General features: G+C 38.7%; 1 protein-coding gene across 2 annotated transcripts in view; it reads left to right on the plus strand.

Moving 5' to 3' along the window:
• The first annotated feature begins 1,595 nt into the window (after positions 1-1,595).
• vsig10 (V-set and immunoglobulin domain containing 10) overlaps positions 1,596-26,831 on the plus strand; it is a 31,838-nt gene continuing 6,602 nt past the window's right edge. The window contains exons 1-5 of one of the 2 annotated variants that reach the window (XM_039771142.1): positions 1,598-1,799; positions 9,387-9,677; positions 10,871-11,146; positions 20,573-20,686; positions 23,318-23,330. In XM_039771142.1, the coding sequence (XP_039627076.1) occupies positions 1,727-1,799; positions 9,387-9,677; positions 10,871-11,146; positions 20,573-20,686; positions 23,318-23,330 (767 nt within the window). In that variant the 5' untranslated portion in view covers positions 1,598-1,726. Of the gene's footprint in view, positions 1,800-9,386; positions 9,678-10,870; positions 11,147-20,572; positions 20,687-23,317; positions 23,331-26,831 lie in introns of both variants that reach the window. The other variant, XM_039771143.1, reaches the window with a different exon arrangement.

Here is a 26,831-nt window from a genome sequence, read left to right on the forward strand (position 1 = left end):
GGCATTCCAACAGATGGCACATAACAGTCATTTGTACTAATACATTTTATTACTAAATGCATTACAAACTACTTTCCAATGGATGTTGCACTGCAAACGTTAATGCTGCGGTCTACATTGATTAGTTAGATTTTAACCTGTCCTAGACATGAAGCATAGCTATGCTGAGTAACAGAAGAAGAAGAAGAAGGAAAAAAAAAGACTGGCTAATCAAGCAATTAGGACCACTGCAGGTAAAATGACAATCACTAATTGTGAAACTGAATGGAAAAAAAAACCTACAGCCACAGGGAGCCAACAGGACTGAACATGAGAACCCATGTGTTAGAGACGTTAGGTCAAGGGTGTCCAGCTCCAGTCCCAGATGGCTGCAGTAGCTGCAGGTTTATATTCTAACCATTTTCTGCTCAATCAAATACCATTTTTTGCCTTAACTTTAATTGATTTCTATTTAAGACGCAGATCTCTCAATTGTTTCTTTTTTTCTTAATTAGGAGCCAAACGATAATGAGATACAAAACAAGCCAACACATGACCAGCTATCCTGTGTCCATCATACAATATTTGAAAATAAAAAAAAAAGGTGAAGGTCTCTGTAATGCTGATCTGCTCAGGTCCACAAAACATCTGGAAGGTGGTCTTGGGAAAAAAATTAAAAGTTTTAAAAGTGTCTGTTGTGGCAGAATGAAAGCACCAAGACGCCATGGAATTAAATAGTAGGTGTAATCAACAATAAGATTTAGCTTCTAACTAACGAACTGATTGGAGTGAATCTGCTTGAAGTTTGAGCCCCTTAGTTGGTCATCTGTTCGCTCACTTCAGATTCAACTTATGTTTGGTTGCCATTTTTTTTAAAAAGGATGCAGTTCAGAGGGATTGAGTCTTAAAAAAACAGTACAATTAAAAAGAAGCAAATAGCAGTCTGTTAACGGCAGAAATTGGTCGTTGGCTAAAGATGTGTCAGGAACATCAGATGAATGTCAGGTGAATGGGGTAAACGATCTGTTTTTGACAAATGTATTCATCGTTGTCGTGTTACTTTTTATTTAAAGAAAATATGAATTCTTCCGACTTGTACTTGGCGCTGTTTACAAAAATAAAGGGCATCAGACCCAACTAACATGACCGTATTTCTATCCATACGTCTTTCCAGAACGGCTTTTCGGAACTGATTTGCGGTTGTTCTGTAGCGCCACAAAGTGGCACAGAATGAAAGAAACGCTCATAAACTTCATGACAGTTTCCTCTCGCCCCAATTTCTACCCGTGACTGCTTTTAGGCATTGAGTTATTTTGTCCGATTACAGCAGGGTTATTATTTTTTGTATCCAAATAGGCTTTGATATCAGCGTCTTTTGGTACGGTTTTCGATACGTTAAATTTAAATACTTTTGTTTAAATTTCATTTTCCACGAGATGAGTACGTGGCCGCCGATTTCCACATTTTGTTGGACGTCAGTTCGCCTTGCCAAGTGAAGAATGGGCATCAAATATTGGATATTATGCTCTGGATCACTGCGATACAACGCAGGCATTACGAGCGAGTGAGGGAGGGAGCCATCGGAGGAGGAGCTGGAGGTGGAAGTGGGGGCGTGGCGGAGGCAGATCGAACGAACGCTCAGAACACCTGCGCATCGACTTTCGGATTCTGGTTCCTGTTCCTACTGCCGATACATCAGTGCGCTTTGATTTCTTCGAGTTGGAGCCGAAGCCGACCAAGACGGACGATGTGGGGACCTGTGCTACTGAGTCTCTCAATCCTTGTGTCTGCAGATGGAGGCCTCGCCTCTCCCGACACAGGTGAGCTCAGGGAGAGGGGGTTGCCTATTTACTTTGACAGGAGGAAAAAAAAAAAAAGAAAACGAACGCGACTCGTTTTTCGGAACAGGTTCAGCTTCTGCTGTCTTATAGGCAGCTTCTCTGGGTTTCGGTGTCTTCTTTCTACAAACTATCGACAAAAAAGGCAGCCGCATCTACAGGGGAAAATAAACGGACAGAAGAAAGGGTCTTTGTGTTTAAGGTAGAAAGAAAGCAAAAATAGGCTGTTGACGAGTTTCACATTTACACATGGCTTAAAACCTTGTTAAAAGTAGCTTTCCGCGGAACGTAGGGCTCGCCAAGCACTGCGCCACCATGCATCCCAGGTACCTTGTGAAAACTGTATAGCATGATATGCAGGGCTTCCATAAATGCGAAAAGTTGTCATTTCTGAACCCTTTTTTTCAACCACAGGGTCAAATACAACTGTAATATATCCACAACGTATTGCATAAATGACGATTTATGGGCAAGGACAGGAAGATAGCCACTCACCCTCACGATTAGTCCACAATGTGCATCTTTAGGTTGTGGAAGAAAATTGGAGTACCTGCAATAAAAACACCTGCACAAAGGAAGAACGTGTAGACTCCACAAGAACAATGCGTTGAAGCCAGGCCCACTCATTTCTGTGCTGTAATGAAGACATATACATACAGTACATAGAAGAACAGTCACAGTTTTATTGCAATCCATCTTCAAGATGCTACTAAAAGTGAACCATAGGCTTGGAATAAATAAAAAACAACATGAAAAGTTGCACATTCCTAAAAGGCAATTTAAACACAGGTTATCTGACCAATTGATTGTTTTTAAACTTTTGAGTTCTTTTAAAGTTAGATATTTCGTAGTTTATTTTGGAGTTACCTGCTGCTTGGATAATGCTGAATTTACTTGATTACAGAGGAATAATAAGATAAACAGAGAGCAACTCTCATTTACAAGTTATCAAGAAAACAGATGAGATGAGGCAGAAGGAGGTGGCGGAGTATGGCTGGCAGTGAAGCATAGTGGTTAAGGGTGCGGGTTCAAATGGAAAAAAAAAAGAAATGTAACTAATTGCATCTTTCAAGTGCTTGGATAAATGTGTTAGCTTTATTAATAAAAGTAGAATATGGGATCATGGATTTGTAGGGCTGCGAGGTAAATGAAGTTGGCACTTTTGCATTGTGTGCACAAAATAGCCGAAAGCAAGATGACAAGCTTTGCCTAGGAGCTGCTTTTCAGTTAGTAACAGTTTAATAATTAGAAAATTATGACTGCTATGAAAATTGTAAGCATATTGTTCTGTTATTGACATAACATTTTACAGAACGTGTTTAAAACAAATGAGCATCCAAAGATTAGCAAAAAAAAAAAAATGTAGTGATATAAAGTCTGAGGTGCAGCGTTTAGTGCTGCTGCCTCACAGATCCAATGTCCTAGGTGACTCTGTGTGCAGTCTGCATGTTCTCCCTGTGTCTCTGAAGCGCTTCATTTCTTTGGGTCCTCTGGTTGTATTCCCACATCCTAAACAGGAGCATGTCATGTGAATTGCCAGTTCTAAATTACTTCTACTGTCTGTGAATGCACGTTTATGGAAAAGCATTTCTTCTTACAGGGTTTATTTTGTGCCTTGCGCCTGTTGCCAAAGGAACAGAGTTTGTCCTCCTAGTGACCCTGAAATGGATTAAGTGGGTTTGAAAATGTCACGATATGCTACTATTTTAAGGTAAAACAAATGTAGGCATCTTTGAACGCGAATTACTAAAAAAAAAACTCATAGATGCAATGCCATCTACCTTTAAAAAAAAAAAAAAACTTTCTTGTCAACTTTCTTATCTTAGGATTTTAGGTTACACACAATGATGCATTGAGTAAAAATCAAGGAGGTTATTCTTAAGCAATACAACCCACTAGAAAGGTCTCATCTAGACTGGTATGTGTAGTTGTTAGTCAGTCATTATCCAACCCGCTACATCCTAACACAGGGTCACGGGGGTCTGCTGGAGCCAATCCCAGCCAGCAAAGGGCACAAGGCAGGAACAAACCCCAGGCAGGGTGCCAGCCCACCACAGGGCACCCACACACCAAGCACACACTAGGGACAATTTAGGATCGCCAATGCACCTAACTTGCATGTCTTTGGACTGTGAGAGGAAACCGGAGTACCCGGAGGAAACCCAAGCAGACACGGGGAGAACAGTAGTGGTGCTGTTAATAAAAAATAGAGTGTGGAATGAGCTATGAGGTACAGTTCGATCTTTTCAGTTTATTGGCCAAAATTACAAAGGGAATTAGTATGTGGGTTCCAGCTGCTGCTTTGAAATGATTTTTTTTTCAACAATAACTCAGAGGCACAGATAAGGGTAAATGTGTGCACAAAATGTTAGAAATGTTCATATTTTTTCAGCCAGTGAACCACAGATATATGGACTAAACTATCAAGTATTGAAACCGTTAAGTGAATAGGGATTGATCAGTAAATTTGGGTTGAATTACCTGTTCTTGTTAAAATTGTTCTTACGCTCTCATGTGGCCATCATTTCTTAACTGCCACCACATTTCTAAACCCCTATGTAATTCTGTGAGTTTGTGATCAAATTCCATAATATTAAGGACAACAAAAATACATACAAAAGGTTAGAACAGCAAAACCTCGCAAGTCCATTTTGACAGCAATGAATAAGAGGGAAAGGGGAACTGACTTCGGTGGGTCTCTGATTACAGTTTCAGATCTGGAGATATGACAGGCTATTCAAAATATGTCAGCTTTCATCATGTCAGACATTGCCTGAGCTTCTCTGGATGGGCTGCTGTAGTTCTCTTTTTTTAAAATGGATGCCATGTGCAATGTATGGACAGATTAGATGAAGTTCAGAATGTTACTGCTAGAGTGGTGACCAAAAGAAAAGGTTGTTACTCAGTTTGTTCTCCTCTACACCAGCTTCCTGAATCTTCAAAGCTGTGCCACTCATTTATAAAACTGTTTATTCAAAAATCTCAGAACTCTTGTCTTTTGCAATATAAACCCATCAGACTGAAATTTGAATTGAAACCTTCCAGTGCTGGCTTTCTTACTGCTTGAAGTTCTAATTATGTAACTCTTTGCAAGTGACCAGCTTTTTGGCTCCTACAAGATTTAGTCTGTCTTCAAATTCATGAGGACCTAACTGTCTCCCTAAGTGGCATTCCTTCATTTAATACTTTGAAAGTTCACCAACATTCACTAGGACAGAACACCATTATGTGCTTCAATAACTCAGTTTTGTAAAGCTCAAAATAGAACTTATTCTGTCCTGTTACTTTATCTGTCACTATTGTAGTGTTCCTCGGTGTGTTAAACTGAAGCAAATTTAATTTATATGGCACCTTTAGACTTTCACAGTTTAAAAATTTGTCAAGTGTACTATATATCCAAGATCTTCCAGGTAAACGTGAGGGCTACTTTTTTATTAGCTGTGTTATTTTCATTTTACTGTTTTATCCTGTTTTCCAAAGTGTGCTTTTCTTTAACACCTTGTGATAATGCATGCTGTTAATAGTGTTGTATAAAAAAGACGGATTGATTGACTATAGCATTTAGGGCTAATCACTGGCCCACACAGAGGCAGGCTATCCAAAGCTTCATACAGGGAACACTTAAATGATGTCTAAACCTTTAGTAAAACTTCTCATAAGCAAAATATAGCCTTTATCAAATGCCCAAATCAACAAAGATTCTAAATGTTAAGGATCAGTCCGAGATGCTCAAAAGAAGAGAATATTTAGCTTAAAGAATCAAAAAGAAGAGATTGATGGGTTCACATCAGAAAGAAAACATGGCAGAAAAGAAACAATGGCTCGATCAAGAGCATCCCTATGGGCAGGGTAGCGCAAGACTACCGTTACCTCTGGGCTGGATATCAGGAATTAGTCAATGATGATACAAAATTATGGATAGAGACAACTCTGTCCATGCAAATTCAGGACCAAAAACAAATGGGGAAAGTATGGGCTCCGGATTTTCAGGGTCACAGACGAGAGTACTAGATGTGCAGAATATTAATAAAAAGACAGAATAAACATGACATAGCACAAGACTGTGAGATTTTCTCTCCTTTTTGTCTGGACAGAGAAATAATAGCCCAAGTTGGTATAAGAAATATGGGGAAAACTCTGAACAGGTACCCCAAATGATCAGGTCATAAACAAATGAGAGAATAGGGGATCAGATATTCACATCAGATAAACATCCCCCAGAGCTGACCCTGAATTGGATTAGGCAAAGTTGAAAGAGTTACGTCACGTCAGTGAAGCTGCTGCCTGGTCAGTTTAGTCTAACTCAGGGACTCGGGAATGACAGTCTATCCAGCTGAGGGGTAAGGAGCCTGTCCCTCACAAAGTATACTAATAATACACAGTATTGCTCAGGTACTTAACATTTCTATTAGTCAGACAGATGACTATATTTACAGTACATATGCTATACTGTATAGTGTTTAAAGTGCCTAATGTATTAAAGCACAAACCACCTTCTTAACACAAGGGTATGAAACTATATAGCCTATAATTTCTCAGTTGATGTCTTAGGTTTTGTGGCTATATTAGAATTACTGGACAATGCACTGGGCTGAGAAACATAAATTGAACTATACCCAACTGAACTCATCATTCCTTAACAAACAACTTTTGAAAATATTTCTAACGTGCACCTCACTAATCTCTTTATCACTGCTTCTATACCACTCCTTCAGTGTTGTTCACATAGTTGGTTGGATATGAAAGTATTTTACTGTACTCTGTGCATGTAACAGTAGGACTGCTAATGTTGTAATGATTGACCTTCGGCAATATTTATATTACTTTCGCAAGGGTAAGCATACATATAATTTTTCCAATAGCTCTCTTGAATATGGTCATACAATTTTCAAGAAGTACCTTTAGTACTTGGCAAGATATCTTTGCCAAAGGTGCACAGACACAGACAAAGACCAACACAATAGCCGGTCTCTTTTATTTACATTATTTTTGTAAAGGTGTCACTCTGAATGCTTCCTTTGATTCAGTAACTCATGGCAGCACGTCTTTTGGCAGCACCACCTGAAACTGCATATTTCTTGTTAGAATCAATTACATCCTCATGTTCCCTCAGTGGAATTCTTAGACAACTCATCCTTACACACTTCAGCTCGGTGATGGCTGACAGCTTTCAAAAAGTTTACTCTCGATGAATAACTTAACCAGACTAATCTCTACTTCTTGATTTACCAGTGGCATAGAGTTTTTTGCCCTTCTCAAACCATTTTTACTTTTCTTTGTTGGGAATCATGCAAGAAAGAAGCAAAAGGCCAGATTAAAACAAGCCACCTCCTTGCACCTGCAGATGATGCTGCATTGCTGAGCACACCATTTAAAGTAGTAGGTGGACCCAAAGTACTATCAAGGGCAGCAGCTCTCAAATTTATCTCCATTATTTCATTTGAGTGTACAGGTATACTGTATGCAATATCAATCAATCAGTCATAATTCAAAAAGAACTTTACAAAATAAGTCATATTAGAAGAAGAAACAGAATGTCATGTTTCCTAAATAATGACAGATATAGATCATACAGTACAGCAGTATGAAAAGAACTTTTATGAATTGTGATTGCCCAGGGGCGCGTACGGCCACCCTAACCCAACACAGACAGGCGGAGACACAAGTGCAGCACACAACATCCTTTAATTCAGAATTGTGGAAGCTCCTTTCTTCTCTCTCCGCAGAGCACAGCACAGTACAGCGCCAAAATATACAAAGACTCAGTCCCTTCCTTCTTCCTTGGGTCATTCTCAGTCCTTCCGCTTCCACTCCCTCCCTGGCAAGCTTTGTCTTCCTCCTCCTGACTCTGGCTCTCCGAATGGAGTGAGGCAGCTCCTTTTATGTTGGCCCTGGGAGTGTTCCACGTGGTTTATTTTTTATATTTTATTGCAATCCATACAAAGCAATCAAGTTTTTACAAAAAGAAAAATTGAGTTAAAGAACAGATCGATCCCCACCCCTGAGAGAGAGAGCAAGCCAAACGGCGTAAAATTTAAGGCTTGTAGACATACCTAAATTAATACGTTCTCTGTTCTTCATGAACTTATTTTAAAATATTACTGATTAGATCCTGCCATGTTTTGAAAAAAGTCTGTACGGATCCTCTAACTGAATATTTGATTTTTTCCAATTTCAAATAGTATAACACATCAGTTTCCCACTGACTTAAAAGAGGAGAGTTTGGGTTCTTCCAGTTTATCAGAATGAGTCTGCGTGCCAACAGTGTAGTGAATGCAATCACAATTTGTTTGTCCTTCTCCACCTTAAACCCATCTGGAAGAACACCAAACACAGCTGTTAATGGGTTAGGAGGGATTGTGAGTCCAAGGCTGTCTGACAGGTAATTAAAAATTTTTGTCCAGAATAATGTTAATTTGGAGCAGGCCCAGAACATGTGACCTGTTGAGGCTGGGACTTGGTTGCAACGTTCGCAGGTTGGATCATGTCCTGGAAACATTTTGGAGAGTTTTAGTCGAGACAGATGTGCTCGATATATAATTTTGAGTTGTATAATTGTATGATTTTGCGCATATGGAGCTCGAGTGAATTCTCTGCATTGCTACTTTCCACTCCTTTTCTGATATATTAATTGAGAGATCTTTTTCCCAGTGTCCTCTGGGATCTTTGAAAGGGAGGGATTGTAAAATGATTTTATATATTGTAGAGATGGAGTCTAAGTCCTTGAGATTGAGCAATATTTTTTCCAGCATGGATGAGGGTGCAAGATGAGGTGGTTTATTAATCAGACCTGGAATCACCCCCAGGTGTGGTGAAAGCCCCCTGTAGGGCTCTGCAGCTTCCCCTGGAGGCCCCCACTGAACCCAAGAGGGCTCTGCCACACTCCAACTCTCAGCGGAGGAGATAGTGCCTTGCAGATGCTCTCTCCCCCGTTCCTTCCATCCAGCTGGCGTCCTGCTCGGTAATGGCCGTGGCCAAACATCACAGTGTACATTCACCAAGCTGAGTTTGTCTCCCATCAGGGATGTTACTTAGGTTAAAATGGTTATTTCTGGTAAGCACAATGCCCAGACCTACAAACGGTTTTTCCTTTTTTTTGTGTAATTATACTGTATAAAAGTAGTGGTGGCTGATTCCTGATATTTTCCTGCTTTGTGCTCAGCTCTGTCAGGCTAGCCTCCAGCTCCCCATGACCATGCCCAGGACCCAGGCAAAAATAGTGCATGGATTAACAGTGACATTCTACAGATGGCATACAGGGCTGTGAAAAAGTATCTGCCTTTAATTTTTCACATAGGGCCATGTAGGTTTGGATAGTTTTTTTTTTCCTTAATAAATAAAATCATCACTTAAAAACTGTATTTTGTGTCTAGTATTTAAAGGTGCTTGATGATCTGAAACATTAAAGTTTGACAAACATGCAAAAATATAAGAAATCAGGAACGGGGAAAATACTTTTCACAGCACTGTAACTGAATAAAATGTATTTTTTTTTTACTTTTTAAATGTATTATAAAATAGACTGTACATAATTAGAAATGTCTGTATTCTTTCACCCCTCTCCTGCAGGTCCTCCCACTGGCTCACCTCAGTGCTTTTCTAGTTTATCTCCCAGCAGCAGTTCCGAACTTCTGCTGCTCTGCTCCTGGCCTGGTGGGCACCCTGAGCCAACTTTACTCTGGAAAGAGGATAATACTAAACCAGCAGGGTTGAGGCAGCAACTCAATGTCTCTCGGAGGACTGACAATCTAGTGGTGACAATGAACAGCACTGGCCTATATGACGGCCAGACCTTCAAGTGTGTGGGGTGGCATCCTGAATTGCAGGACACGACAGAGAAAGCTTGTGCTGTGACATTAAGTGAGTTTCTCTTTGTTGACAAGTTGCCATTCTGTCCATGTTGATTTTCATCATATATACTTGTTGCTACCAGTATAAGGTCCCCTACCACCTACCTTGCAAGGAAGTAAAATAATAAAATGAATGTGCATATTATATACAGTATATTATGTATCCATCTATAGGCAACTTGTTGGAACCTAGGTTAAAATTGCTTGCTCACAACTCCATGATTGAAATTACCACATGGTCATTGTCTGGGTATGGTTTTTGTGCCTACTCTGGTGTCACATTAATGTCAAAAGTGTATAGTTAGGTTAACTAACAACTCTATACTACTATGGTATGACTGTGTATAGCGGTACAGACTGCAATAACATGGCAAACCATCTAGGACCTTTTTTTTTCTTCTTTCCATCCAAAGCTGATGGCTGCCTATGACCCTTTTTTAAATAAGCTAATCTTCAAAATGGGTTAGTTGCACAATCTCCTGCTCCACCATGCCTCCTCTATATGTACTCTAATATAATACAGTACATTAATATGATGTGATGATGTTATTACCTGATATTTACATTCGCCTCAAGATAACCAGTCATTTATAGTGCCTTTCATTCATAATGTATTCTGCACTCCCAAAGAGTCTCCTAACTTCTTAGTGTGGTGCAAGGGCATTTTAGAACCTCCCTTTCCCAGACGAAAGTGTGTTTACTGCTTTGAAACCATGTTGTGACAGTCACTATGGCTTTGTAAATATGTAGTGGTTACTCTTTTAAATCTCAATTATAGAATATTTGTCAGGACACAATTTGAACAACAGCAGATGGGTCAGTATGGGGTCTACCATCTAAACATACAAATGTGAAGAAAAAAAGACCCACAAATTTCCAGTTTCTTTAGAAATGGAATGATGAGAAATCTTTAAATCTAAATTATTTTTATCCTTGCTGCATCTACTTTTGCATAAAATTAAAAATCAAGTTTTGTTTTTGCTGCTGTTGAAAAGACGAATAGAGTTCTGAACAAAAATAATATACAGCATGTTGCATCTGATATTGCAGAGCCCAATTACCAGCACATTTAACTAACTGATTGAACTTTCAGAAAGTCAGTCAATTACGATGTTTTCACTGCTAGAACTGAAAAGGGTATGAAAATGAGATAATGAAACATTCTGACAGAAACTAAAATGCTTATCTTTTGACACTTTCCAGGAGCTCCATATCCAGTAGGATACCCACTGGTCACTGGCTTTGCAAAGCACAACGTGACCCTGAGCTGCAGCGACCAGGTTTCTAACCCACCTGCTAAAATCACCTGGATGAGAAAGGAGGAGATTCGCAACAGCAGCAAGTATGTCATCTCCCAGGTTGGCCCAGTCTCCTCACTGACAATTGTCAACTGCAGCAAAGACACTGATGAAGGGATATACTTTTGTAAAACTGAGAACCCCTTGCTACGAGAAATGGAAGTGTATCTCACCATCAAAAGTATGTGCACTTATGTTATTTATGATTATTAAGTACATTTTTAGTCAAAGTAACTTAAAATATAACAAATTAGCATTGCAACATGAAAGCCTACATGATAGGGCAGAGGACAGCACTGATCCCTCACAGATAACAGCACCCTGGGTTCAAATCCCACATCTGGCCATCTGTGTGAATCTTGGTGTATTAATCTCCAGATCTGTGTTGGTTTCTCCACCCTCATCAAAATTGTTTTAGTTTGACCGGCTATTCTAAATTTGCCCCAGGTGAATGTGCTTGTGTCTAAGAGTGAGTCTTACAATGGACTGACACCCCATATGTGGTTAGTTCCTGTCTTGAGTCCAGTATTGCTGGGATAAGCTCTGGCTCCTCAAGACCCTGAACTGGAAAAATCAAGTTTGGGAATGCTATGTTATGCACGCAGAAAGTGCAATTTTATAAGCATACTAGCAAAATACCCGCGCTTCACAGCGGCGAAGTACTGCCTTAAACTTTTTATTAAGAAGAAAATTAAACCTTTTTAAACTGAGGGAAAATATACCAATTTGTTATTTGTTGATCTCTTTGTTTACCACGTTGTCATTTCGGCCCACCGGTTGTAACATGACCAAGCTGTGCGCTGAGCTTATTCTTGAGCATGCAACGTACAGTTGGCCATGTGAACAGTAATCTTGCCACAAGTCTCACAGCTTGGATTTCTGCTGTCAAAATCAGTTTGAGTGTCATGGTTTGTTTCAATTACGACAGTATTTGCAGGACTTGTTGTGTTGAAGAGACATTCGGCATCTGTCAAGTGTTGTAAGCATACAGCCGGTTTCATCGATAACTTCACATCCAGCTTTTGAGAGTTTAAACATTCATAAACATCAAAGTGTCCACTACTGAAATCGTCACCCGTGAATCTAAGATGTTTAAAAGGCATTGGCGGTTGTCGAAAGGTGTAAAATATTTGGCCATTTCGGTACACTTGAAAGCGTCAACTGAACAATTCAGCGGCAGCCATCAACTCACATGCAGAACCAAAGGTGAAGGGCTTAAGCATTTCACTCTTCTAGTGCTCCTGTGTAGTATAATTATCTCCTGTACCGTCATCAGTCCACACCTTGAGCCTGTCCCAGTCATTCAATACATAAGACACAATGTTCCTCCGGATATCAAGAGTGAGCCTGATATGGCTGTGCAATATGTAACAAAGAGAATGGAAAAGGCAGGCGCCATCTCCGGGCATGGAAACCACTCGGTAAGTGACAGTTCTTTGATCGATGGTGATCACCTCGATAGACATGTTAATGGGGGTACAGCTGGAACGATGAAGGAAATGGGTACCTGAACAATGTAAAGTAAGTCTAAAATACCTACACAATAACTATAATCATAATAAACAAAGACTGTAGTTATCAGCAGGGAGACGTGAATCCCGTGGCGAAGCAAGGAAGGGAATGTAGAGACCGGAGCGACAGACGGCCTTATATAGGCAGGCAGCCAACAATGTGGGAGGAGTTGGGATGGGGGACCAACGCCGCCTCACACGGTGACCGAGCTGCAGGCTATGGACGTATATATGTATGCAAGTAGGATTCAGTTAGCGTTGGGAACCCGCGTACCAAATTTCTTGAAGATGGGCCCATAAGTAACAAAGACCGTTGGAAAGTTCAATATGGCGGCCGACAGTGGCATCATACCACTGAAATAAGTACGTACATTGTTTTTGGTTAGCAATGGGAAGCCGCCTACCAAATTTCGTGAAGATAGGGGCCATAAATAAGAAAGTTCAACATGGCGAACATTGTCGACCGTTATGACCCTTACACGTAGAATTTCGAAATGAAACCTGCTTAACTTTTGTAAGTAAGCTGTAAGGAATGAGCCTGCCAAATTTCAGCCTTCTACCTACATGGGAAGTTGGAGAATTAGTGACATTGGAAAGTTCAATATGGCGGCCGACAGTGGCGTCATACCACCGAAGTAAGTATGTACATCGGTTTTGGTTAGTGCAGGGAAGCTGCCTACCAAATTTCATGAAGATGGTGCCATGAATAAGAAAGTTCAACATGGCGGACGTTGTCGACTGTTATGACCGTTACGCGTAGAATTTCGAAATGAACTTTTTAACTTTAACTTTTTTAACTTGCTTAACTTTTGTAAGTAAGCTGTAAGGAATGAGCCTGCCAAATTTCAGCCTTCTACCTACACAGAAAGTTGGAGAATTAGTGATGAGTGAGTGATTCAGTCAGTCAGTGAGGGCTTTGCCTTTTATTAGTATAGATAATAGACATTGTGACAGGAATTTTAAAAAAAAATCCAATATGGCCAGCACATGATTTTTCTCCATATCTCCAACAAGAGTACAGTACATCTCTCTATTATATAAAAAAATCTTGGGAGGAGACGAGACATTTTATCCTGCAACGAGACGTGATCTTTGGAAGAGAGACACTGTCACATCCTGCAAGACGCTCAAGTCACATCATACTTACAACTTTTGGAAGCAAGTCCCGGGAGACGGTGACTTTTACAAGTCACGCCCTACTTACAACCATTTTCAAACAAGACCACGGTCACCTCTCAGTTGTTGGAATGCTTTTGGCAGACACACTTCCTGTGCTCTCCACTCTTATAAATTGTATACGTTCTAGATAAAACGTCAACGACTAAGCGAAGAAGAAACAGCAGCGCGTCAAAGAGACCCAAAAGCGTTGGAGAGAAAAGAATGCAAAAAAAAGAACAATAATAATCTATGTGAAAAGTCAGTTAATTTATTAGAGAGAAAGAAACGATATTCACTTTTATTCCTGTGACAAGACGTGATCTTTTGAAGAGAGAAAGAGAGAACACTTTCATGTCCCACGAGACGGTCAAGTTACTTCATACTTACAACCATTTTCAAACAAGACCACGGTCATCTAAACTCGCAGTTGTTGGAATTCAGGGCAGGAAAAAGACAAAGTAGAACGTCGTACAGAATTCAAAAACGTTGGCGCGATACACATGCAGAGCAGATTAGAGATAATGAAAGTAGGAAAATTTGAAAGTCTTAAAAAATGAGAGTAAAGATCACATTACCACAAACAGAAAATATTACTCAGTGAAATAATGGAATAGCAAAAAGAGATTGCATAGTGTTTAAGGATGTCTGGGGGAGAAGAGAGACAAGGCAGTGAGACACAAGGACAGCTGCTGTACAAGCTTTTAAATGTTCGAAGTGCCACACAAGATGCAGATCATGTGGCACAGCAGCAGCAGCAAGCTAGCAGCTTATCGAGCAAAGAGGAGGTCTTAAAAATATTTGTTTCCTGTTGCATCACCGTTTAAGAGGGAGTTTTGGAGGAGCGACCGCATCTCCTTGGGTTGCATCCAGCCTTCCTTTTCACAACGGGGGGTGGGTTAGGGGTTGGCGAGTGGAGTGATCAGGGGGCACAGCCCCCTAGTTATTATTATTATTATTATCCTGCCCAAGATGAGTCATGTTAGACTTCAGTACTCCCACCAACTTTAATTGAATTAAGCAGGTACAATAATAATAGATGTATGGATGTTTTTACAGTTATGTTAATTATAGACAAAACGTAAAAAAAAGGCCTATTCAGAATGAAATATGCACACAGATAGATAGATAGATAGATACTTTATTAATCCCAAGGGGAAATTCACATATAATATTACTTAAAAAATTTTCAGACACCTAACAAAAACAAATTATCCTCCAAGTAAAAATGTGATGTGTATCGTTTGACTGTACTCATTTCTTTCCATGCTGCCAATCTGTACATGGTTTACTGTAATATAAGCTTTGAAACCAATATTTACTTCTTCTCTTTAAGGGATTCAGCCTGCCATGTTGTTGCGTCTGTTAATTTTCAATCCAACCAGATGCACAATCACAGAAAAATATCATGAATTGCTTGATGTTGATACCAAAATTAGTTCAATTAGTTAGATTAAATTAGTTATATTAATGATGTGAGACTTTTTAAATAAAGTACACGATGATTAGTGTATGCAAGTAAGAGTTTCACTGTACTTTTTAAAAAAATGTATAATTGAATATAATTTATATTTTATAATTTATTTAACATTATAATACTTTTTTTTATTTTAAATTTTTTTTAATATTCACATTACAATTATGACTGTATAAATCTGTTTTTGTAACACTCTGGCTGAGGTTAAGTCCACCAACAAAAGCAACAAATAGTGGTGATCTAACTTGCAAGGCAATGTGGAAAAGCAGACTACATACTCTATGCTTTGATAGGCCACAGAGCTGCTATATGAAGACAGTGCCAGTCATTCTGACTGAATGAGTCAGTAATTACAGCTCAGTAAGGCAGAGCATTTTTGGACAAAAGACCTCATTTGGGATGATTAGCTGCAAAAAATTAAGGTTCACACTGAATCAGGACACGGGAAATAGTGCACTAGTTTTTAATACTATTGTTATTAACTGATTTATACTGTAAGTTAACACAACTTCTGGATACTTGATAATTTGTGAACACCTGACATACCTAGTCTACACCCATCTTTTATTCTACTGGAAGAAACCGCTGATACCCAAAATCTTTCCATTCTTTCTTTATATTGCCAAACAGGCAGGCATAATTATTTGGCAGTGTTCCAGCATTGTAATGGTGTATCCTAAACATGCTTAAACAAAGAAGAAGAGGAAGAGGAGGAGAAGGAGACGGACAGGAGTGCCACTGGAATGCAGTTCAGCCTGAAAGCACAGGCTTGCCGCCCCCAGGTCAGATTCTTGTGCTGCAAGTTAGTTCAATGGCATGGAGCTGCATTCTGCTGGCATTTGTGAAACAAGTGCATGAAAGTTCAGGTGTTAATATATGTAGGACTTTATTAAAATGTACCCCCGTTTTTTTTACATTTTACATTAGATTTTTGATGAAGGTTGTAAGCTACTGTCTTACTGCATAAGATGGCAAAAGCACTGAATAAGGAGAAGGAAAAGTCCAAGTGTGCATGCTTTAACCTGGGAAGCTCTGCCCGTCACACTGCATGGAAAATAAAGAAGAGTCTCTCTGCTTTATATACAGATAAAATACGCCACGTAAATCTGGCCAAATTTTAATGTAACATTAAATAATAACTCATTCCTTTATCCCTTATTGTTTTAAATCTTTCATTCAAGGCTTTTGTCAAGGTACCTTCATAAAATCTGTGATCACCCTCATTAATATGCACGTTGTCTCATCAAAAAATCTTGCCTTGAGCCAACATTGCTAATTGCTATAGGAATTGACACAGATGTCATTATTATTTAAATGTACCAGAGACATTCCTCAAAACATTTTGAAAATATTTGAAATATTCAAGTCAATAGACATAGATGAAATTCCTAAAAACTAGAACATAAATGTTGTCCCATAAAAAAGGGATTGTGAAGATCCAAATAAGTACAGATTAGTAGGCCTAACATCACATGCAGATGGAGGCAATTATTAGGGAAAAGACCGAGCAACACATGACAAGAACAAATGAAGTGTTTCACCAATATCCTGGAATTCTAGGAGGAAGAAGCAAAAGAATATAATCAGAAAGGTGCATATAGTATTATTTATCTTGATTTTCAGGAAACCTTTGATGAGGTACGACATAAAAGCCTTATGATCAACAACAACATTTATTTATATAGCACATTTTCATACAAACAATGTAGCTCAAAGTGCTTTAAATGATGAAAAAAAAAAGAAAAAAGACAAAATAAATAAGAATTAAAATTAGGGAACACAAATTAAAATAGAATAAAAGTAATAAAATAATAATAATAAAAGTGAGATCAATCTAACATTAGTGGGAATTCAAGTCACAGTGTGGAAATGGGTGTGAAATTAGCTTAAATATAGGAAGTAAAGGTATAATACAAGGAACTGGTTCTAAATTAGGTGATGTTAAAAGTGATGTTCAGGTATTATTCTTTAGTATACTAATGACCTTGATAATAATAATAATATACATAGCAAGCTAGTCACTCTTGACAATGGTATCAAATTAGGTGGACTGGCAGATGATCTAGAATTAATGACATCATTACAGAATGATCTAGACAGAATTCAGACATGGGTATGTGTTTTTGGCGAATCAAATTAAATGTATGGAACATGAAAGAACACCTTAGAAGAAGGAGCTAGGAGTCATAGTGGACTCATCATTGTCCAGGCGATCAAAAAACGAATAGAATGTTAGGTTATATAGCACAATGTGTGGAGTACAAGTCAAGGGAGGTTATGCTTAAGCTGTATAGCTAACTAGTGATAGTGAGGTGTCATATGGAGTACTGTGTGCAGTTTTGATCTCCATATTATGAAAAACTCAAAGTAGCATTGAAGAAAGTTGAGAGAAGAACAATTAGGGTGGGTCCAGAACTAGAAGGAATGATATTTTTTCAGTTTAACAAAAAGGAGAGTAAGAGATGACATGATTCAAGTGTTTAAAATTATGAAGACATGTCAGCCCTACCTCTCCCTCTGAAAGTACATATTTACTACAAGGCGTTATCAGCAACAGGATTTGAACACTGATCACAGGATTGCAGAGCGCCTGTCTTAACAAGATAAGCTAAACAGAGAACTTTCTCAGACAGCTGCCAACAGGGCTTCTGAACTTGCGTAGGGTAACATCATGTGCAGCTGCAAATTGTTTAAACCTGTCACAGAAGGGATTTAGCATGTTAGGTCCATGTTGTTACTTTAAAGTGAATCCTTCAACAAGAACGCAACAACACAAATGTTATGGGTAAATTTCACACAAATGTTTGAACTATAGACACAAGGAATATGTTACAAAGTAGAGTGGTACACAGGGGGACTTCATAAAACTTTATAAATCGACTTGATACCGTTTTGAGGAAATTGGGTAAAAAGGACTAGCCAGCTTTGTTGAGCTAAATGACCTGTTCTTATCCAAATTGTTCAAATGTTCTAACTGTCCTCTCTGGCTGCTGCTTCTGATCGTTCAATTCGAACTCTCTTTCCTAAATCCTCTCCATTGATACTCCTCTTTACCACATATATTTAATCGCGCAGACCTTTCTGCTGTTACTCTTACTTGTATACAGTAGAGGATCTTTTTTGGGCACTATTGCTGACAAGTTAAAATTGGTCTTTCACAGGAAGAGTCCCTGTTTTCTTTATACCAGTTTCTGGAAGTCTTCTGTTAATAACTTGGTACTTCTTGAGCTCTCTGTATCCTACATTAATGGGTCATTCAACTCCAGAACTGAGTAATGGGTCATCTGCAACCAGGCGCTTCTCTAGCTTTTAGAACTTATTATGGGCTTAGCCCCCTTCTGATCATGCCACTATTCTTACAAATACAATATATTAGAGTTTTCGTACAGTCTAAGAGAGAATGAGTGTCCTGTGGAGTTTTTATATAGTCTAAGAGTGGGGCAGTGTCCCATGGAAGTTTCACACAGTTGAAGAGAAGAGTTGGGGGTTGTCTCATGGAGTTTCACATATGTCATCCATACATGTCAGAATGCAAAGGATGGAATGAAGGGTGGGCTAGGCTATCAAATATCAGGTGCTGGACATTTAAGATCTGAGCCTAAAGCTGTGGAAAAAACCCTAAAAACACAAGACACCAGTATCTACCTTTATCCAAACTTGTATTATTTGCTTAACTGTTGATCTTTGGCCCTCTCTCAAGGCAGTCCTTTCTCTTAATATTTCTCTCTATTATAAAAGAAAAATTTTGAGACAAGACTATTGCCAAGAGATTTTTTCAAGTCCCGCCCTCCTCTCAACGATTTATGGTTAACGGCCCACACTCATGGTCCTCTTCCCTCTCATTCATGTGAATGCTTTTGTCAGACACAGTTCCTGTGCTCTCAGTTCTTATAAATTTTTATGTTTTCCTCACCTTAAGTTACCAATAAAAGAAGACTTATGCCCAAATCTTATTAAAGAAGTTCATCCCAAAGGGATATCAACAGAAGAAATGAGTACACGGGCAATCCTAGCACAGAGAAACGATGAAGTCAAACAAATTAACGCGACATGAACATTACGATCCGTTACACAGCAGATTGGTTAAATGCGTACCAACAGACTATGCTGAAACCGTTGGTGGCGATTGTGTGGAAGATGAAAACATCAACTTACAATATCCTGTAGAATATCTACAACCGTTAACACCATCCGGTCTTCCACCAGCCGTATTACTGTTGAAAGAAGGATCTATCGTAATGTTATTGTGTAATTTATGTATGAGTGATGGGCTATGCAATAGGACAAAATTAATTGTATTCAATATTGGTCGAATAATTCTGACATGTAAAATTTAACAGGCGGATAACATTAGACACCAAAGGAGATCTTGATATGCCATTCATATTAAAACATTTACAGTTTCCCGTTAGAATAGCTTTTGCTATGACAATTAACAAATCACAGGGATAAACATTCGAAAAAGTTTATTTATTAGAGAGAAAGAAACGTTATTCACTCACAGGCAGTTATATGTTGCATTGTCACAATGTAACACCAAACACAGAATCAAAAGTCAATGCGATATTAAAGAAAAGTTCATTCAAAATTGATCTTACTGAAGTTTTACAGTAAAAGTCTAAGTTTAAAAAGTTATTTGATTTCAAATTTCAAAGCCAAACAGAACGATAACGTATAATGCAACGAAAACCTCTAAAGCAACATGAAACAATTTTTTTCCAATTTATGATGTTTTACTATTTTTTTACTATGGTTAATTACTCGCTGTAATGTAAAATAGTTAGTTCTATTATGCATATGTAACAATTACTATGAAAATAACAATCTGTTTAAATTGTACATCCGAAGTACACCCAGGGGTTGGTAAGCAAAGTGAGCAGGGGGCAGAGCCCCCTAGTCTCTTATAGTGCTATCTGAGGGTTGATTTTTCCACTGTTTCTTAGATACTAGGTGCCTGTATAATGGAGGATAGAAAAATGGTTTATTTCCATTTTTGTACTGGTTCAACACAATTAAAATTTTCATCATAACATAAGAGAGGTCAATTAAGTTCCAGTTCAATTTTGCCATGTCTAAAAAAAATACGAAGAGATTCTTACTTGCATGTCTCCCACAAACTGGAGACAGAAGTCTAACGCCAACAACTGACAATTAATACAGCACCATACATTCTAATATACATCATCAGATGATGTGTTTAAGAAATGCACATCAGGAACACTCAAGCAGTTGTCAGTTGAATAAGCTGCCGAGTGGTCTTATGACTACTATAAAACTGTCCCTAAACCTCGTGGTATGAATGCTAATGAACATGAATGGGAATGTAAGTGAATAGGCCGAAGAGAAGATTCTAAAAGTTTGGATTTGTAGACAATGAAAAATATACACATCAGTGTGTCTAAAAATAAACCTCTTTGAATCATTTAAAATTATGCTAATTGCACTTCTTTATGTTCTATTTCAGTTTCTGCATCAAATTCTGGGGGACTCATTGCAGCAATCATTTCCACAATTATTATTATTATTGCAGTTGTCATCTTTACAGTTTTGTATCAGAATCGGCACAGAGTATTCCTTGGTAAGAGATACATATTATGTGTTTGGGGTTAACAACATTCTAAATCAAACAGGCAACACAGACTGGTATTTGTTTTTCTGAGAAATCAGGTTTGGTTTTGTTAAGAGAGCTCCTGATGTAATAAAGACCCATATGCACTGCTGAGCTGAGGACCATTTAAACTTTGACATTGCAAAGCTGACCATTTACAGCAGAATAAGCATGTAAGGGTATCTGAAAACTTAACTCTAGCAAATAAAGAAACATGCATACAGTTAGGGATGACAAAATCAAAGGTGGTAGGTACGGAGTCATCATGGGAATCTGAACAAGCAAAAACACATTCCTCTTCATAAGCTAAACCTCTGCAATATAAAAGGGCCACCACACAAAAGCAGTGAACATATTAATTTAAGGCTCAATAAACATACGAAAAGGAAATTCCTACATTACAATCACTTCCATGGGATTTTTGTTTACCAATTTACAAGGTCCTCATTTCAGGTGAGGCACTTTTGCACCACTGTAGACCTCTGAAGATTCCCTTTTGGTAGAAGTGTGTTTCAATCATGTGTAAATGGCAACGCTCTCCTGCCAGGACAGCTTCAACTCTTCCAAAGTCAAGCGTTTTGCTTGGGTGATGTTTTTCTATGTTACTCTTAGTTAAGGCAGTTCACAGAACACTTACCACTACAGAGCTGGTTTATAACAGTACAGTCAACAAGATTACAAGATCAGTGCAGAGGAATGGAAATATTGATTTTCAAAGGAGGCACTCAGAAACACAATTTTTTTTCTTTATGCTATACCAACAATGCACTCAAAATGAAAGAATTCTGCATTTGCACTTCTCTAATTACGTATTTTCCAAAACATGTGCATAATACTAAACTGCATAAGTCTATAATTCCTGACTACGTATTTTTCCAGAAGTTGTTTGCAAACATTTTGAATTTTAACATACATACACACATACACAATATAAACTGCAGAATTACAAACTGCATACTGTCAAACTACAACGATCCTCAATGAAAAGTAATAAGTAGCACTACATCAATAAGAGATACGTGCTTGGTTTTTCTAAATCTTCTACTATGATTAATTTAACTTCCAAGGTTCCAAATTAAACATTCATCCTTAGAAAGTTATATTTTAAAGGCAGCAAAAGAATACAGAATAAAAAAATAAAGAGGATAAATAAATAAATAAATAAATAACACTACAATAGCAAAACTGAGGCCAGTCTTTTTTCCTTGGCCTACTAATTTCCATTTGCATCACTGCTAGCATGACAGGGTAAAATACCACCATAACATGAGAAGAAACAGACCAGTTAAGTACACAAGATGTTTAACCAGAAGCAGGAATCATTAATTGTATTCAGGCAGTTAACAGTTAAGGAGCAAATACAGGTGCAAACTGCAGAAAGCACTGAAGATGAAGCATCTCCTATTTTGTCATTTATGTTTTAAATAAATGAGATGTTGAAGAAATAACAACACAATTTTAAAACACAAGGCCTCAAAAAAGTAGTTACACTATTTACAATCATTTGAAAAGTGAATAAACTCTATTAACACAATAAAGTTAGAAACTGGCAAATAAAAGTACTGTTAAATTAAGATAATTGTGTAACTAAAAGAAATGTCAAAGTTTCATGTCAAGAAATCATATTAAAACAGTCTAGCCTACTCTTTACATTGGTGCTAAGGAGAACTCAGAAAACGTTCCTGCATTCTCTCAGCATTGTCTTTGAAGAAGAAAGTAACTGGAAAAACCGCCACACGTGATTGGCTGAATAGTCTCATTCTTTTAAACTTTATTTTATTCTTAAGCTACACTATTGGCAACCATTTTTGTATGAACTGCATAGTGAAATTCAGTATCTTTGTCCTATTTTTTCATTTTCTCTCATTTGAAGTTTACCTTTTGTCAAAATATAAACCTTTTCATCAATGCTCTTAACTGATTGATTCAAAATTTAATTCAGCATACTGAAGGCAATCTGTTTTTCCTTTAATCTTTCATCTTAAACCAAAAAAAAACCAATATTAAACTCAGTTTTTTTGTAATTTGTTTTCTATTAATAAAAATTGCCCTAGCTTTAGATCAGTAGTATGCAATTTTGGCAAATGTTGTTCACTTTGGTTTAGTCTTCTGCACAGATGTCCAATGTCTTTGAAATGATTTTGTATTCTTCCCTTAGACTTAGAAATGTTCTTCTCTCTCATTTTGGAGGTTTGTTTTTGAAAACTACACAGAGGATATTAATACTCCTAAATGAAATGAATGATTTTGCACAAATTTCCCATACTATCAGAGACCATTAAATTGTATAGTTTGTTATGGTGATATATTGTATTTGAGCAATTTACACTAGAAATTACATAAAGAATACTTTAGCATCTGGCATTTAAGAAAGCCACCCTATGATGCATATAAAGCAGTTTTCATTTGAAAATTGCAGTAGCTGTGTTGGACAGTACCAGTGCAACCAGTGGGCACTTACAAAACCAGGTGGTTTCAAGATTAGCTTCAATATACTGCATGCCTTTGGTTTGACAGTGCGACATGCGGGTTCAAAAAGGGGGGCAGGTGTATAAAGATTAGTTTTTATAACTCAATTTTTTTCCTTTTTCCTTTTTTCAGGGAACTACTTTGGGTGAGTATTAAAGACTTAAAATCATAGTGACCACCAGACATTTTCCATGGCTTCTGTGATGATTGTTTAAGCTAGTATTTCTTAAGCTTTTTGGTGTTGCAACCTACTTTATCCCCATACAAGTGTCTTTGTGACCCACCAAGGCATTTTGGGGATGGGGGGGAATTGGTGAATAAATGTGTAGCAAGCACAATTGTCAGAAAGATGACCTGCCACAATCAACTAACAACATAAGCAATAGCAACTCTCAAATCACCAGTGGCGATTGAGAAACACTGATTTAAGTTGTCTCTGTTACTTGTATGGGAATTGGAAATTAGACTGATACCAGAGTGTAAACAAAGTATATCTCCAATTTTTACTTTAAATCTCAAGCCAAATATTTAGTTATTACACAATGAAAAATTGTGATCTACAACGTACTTCCCTTGTCATTCTACTAATACAGGTACTCATATAGTGCAACTGTAAGCCTCTGTAATGTTTTAAGAGAGATTCAGCAACATAAATGCCATATACTAATGAAAGAAAACAGCAAGACAATACATTTAAGAGACCAGGAGTAGCTTCGGAGTTTAATATCTCAAACATGTGGACTCGTGGTAGGACCAATGTGGTAGGAGGAGCACTCCTGGAAAACTAAATATGTTCAGAAAAGGTCAAGGAGGAAATCACAGTCAATATAAATGTTTTGTTTTAACAAATATATTCAGGTCCATAAGTATTTGGACAGTGACACAATTTCATACTTTTGGCTCTCTACCCCACCACAATGGATTTGAAATGAAGCCATCATTATGTGGCTGAAGTACAGTCGATTCCTGTTAATCGGACCACATCGGGACGTGATCATTTTGGTCCTAATAACCGGCTGGTCCGATTACACGAACATGCCCTATACTTGTGCAACCAAGACGGGACGTGCTATAAGTAATATACTGTATTAAAATGTCATTCTGACTTTTATTGTGCTGCAGCCAGGGTGTTGAAGGGGTCCGGTTTGGTGGACTCAGGATTGGGTCACTGGTTTTTGCAGATGATGTTGTCCTGTTTGCTTCATCAGGCCGTGATCTTCAGCTCTCTCTGGATCGGTTCGCAGCAGAGTGTGAAGCGGCTGGGATGAGAATCAGCACCTCCAAATCCGAGAGCATGGTCCTCAGCCGGAAAAGGGTGGAGTGCCCTCTCAGGGTTGGGGGAGAGATCCTGCCCCAAGTGGAGGAGTTCAAGTATCTCGGGTCTTGTTCACGAGTGAGGGAAGAATGGAGCGTGAGATCGACAGGCGGATCGGTGCGGCATCCGCAGTGATGCGGGCTCTGCATCGGTCTGTCGTGGTGAAAAAGGAGCTGAGCCGTAAGGCAAAGCTCTCAATTTACCAGTCGATCTACACTCCTACCCTCACCTATGGTCATGAGCTATGGGTAGTGACCGAAAGAACGAGATCGCGAATACAAGCGGCTGAAATGAGTTTCCCTCGCAGGGTGTCTGGGCTTTCCCTTAAAGATAGGGTGAGAAGCTCAGTCATCTGAGAGGGGCTCAGAGTAGAGCCGCTGCTCCTCCGCATCGAGAGGAGTCAGATGAGGTGGCTCGGGCATCTGATCAGGATGCCTCCTGGACGCCTCCCTGGTGAGGTGTTCGGGCACGTCCAACCGGGAGGAGGCCCCGGGGAAGACCCAGGACACGCTGGAGGGACTATGTCTCCCGGCTGGCCTGGGAACGCCTTGGGATTCTCCCGGAAGAGCTGGAAGAAGTGGCGGGAGAGGAAGTCTGGGCCTCTCTGCTTAAGCTGCTGCCCCCGCGACCCGACCTCGGATAAGCGGAAGAGAATGGATGGATGGATGGATGGATGTGCTGGACACGCTTATGGCGAACGTACAAACAAGAACTACATACATGTACATGTACGGTTGCTTACAACTTTGTTTATTGAAAAAGAAATCTACAAATTCTTTAAAACGATCTACATGACACTCAGCATGCGAAGCACAATAAAAAAGGTTACATTACCAAATTCCAGTCAACGTTTGAAGAACTTGTCTAGTGTGATCGGACACATTCTGTTGACACACTGCACTTGAACAAAATCACCACAAACATCTAACGCATCAATGGGACTGCCTTCATTTCCAAACTCATTAGGGTCATCATCATCACTTTCCTGGTCTTCCGCTTTACGCTTACATCCACTTTCCGTGGGCGACTTGTGGATTATTTTTCTTATTCTCGGTCACGTTCTTTGGTCCGATTAAACGGAATTTTGGTCCAAATAAGTTAACAATATTAGGCTTATGTAATATCTGTTTCGGTTCTTTAGGATTCGGTCCGAATAAGCGGCTGGTCCGATTAACCGGTGGTCCAATTAACCGGAATCGACTGTAAATAGACATGTCCTTAATTTAAGGGGTTTACCAAAACATTGTATGAGCTATTTAGGGACAACGCTATTTTTCTGCATTGCCTCTCCACTTCCAGGGGCTCAAAACAACTTGGACACTTGACTGATAAGCTGTTCCATAGCCAGATATGAGCAGTTCCCTCATTATTCCATTAACTATTTAGCAAGTTTAGAGTTTGGAATTGATTCCAAGTGTGGAATTTGCATTTGGAAGTTGTCACTGTGAACTCTCAAAATGAGGTCCAAAGACCTGTCCAAGCTAGTAAAAACAGTTCATCATTAGGCAGAAAAAACAAAAATAATTCATCAGAGAGATAACAGAAATTCCAGGAGTGGTCAAATCAACCATCTGGTACATTTTTGAAAAGAAGGAATGCACTGGGGAGCTCAGCAACTCTAGAAGGCTTAGACAACCCAATTGTGCCAGATGACAGCTGAATTCTTTCATTAGTGAAGAAAACCCCTTCACAACATTTAGCCAAACCAAGAACACTCTCAGGGAGGTAGACATATCATTGAAAGTCTATAATGAAAAGAAACCTTAATGAAAGTAAAAATAGAGGTTTTATCACAAAGTACAAGCCACTGGTAAACCTCAAGCACAGGAAGGACAGATGAGACTTTACTTGATAAACATTTTTTTAAAAGCCTGTCCAGTTCTGGAACAATTTATTTGGACAAAGGAATCAAAGAATGATGGAAAGAGAAGAGTATGGAGAAGAAAAAGGAATGGCTCATGATCCGATGAATACCACATCATCTGTGAAACATGGTGGAGGCAGTGTTATGGCATGATCATGTATGGGTGACAGTGGAAGTCAGTCACTAGTGTTTATTGATGATATGACTACTGGCAGAAGTAGCAGGATGAATTGTGAACAGCACAGGGTCATACTATCTGCTGAGATTCAGCCAAAGTCTGCAAACATGATAGATGATGCTTTACAGACAGTGGACTCTAAGCCACAACATACCGTAAAAGCAAACCAAGTGCTTTTCAATGCAAAGTAGTGGAATATTCTTCAAAGGACAAATCAATCAACCCAATCAGACTTGCATTTCACTTGCTGAAGACAAAACTGATGGCAAAAAGTCCAACAAACAAACAG

Source organism: Polypterus senegalus, chromosome 12 (genome assembly GCF_016835505.1).
Source record: "Polypterus senegalus isolate Bchr_013 chromosome 12, ASM1683550v1, whole genome shotgun sequence".
NCBI lineage: Eukaryota > Metazoa > Chordata > Cladistia > Polypteriformes > Polypteridae > Polypterus > Polypterus senegalus.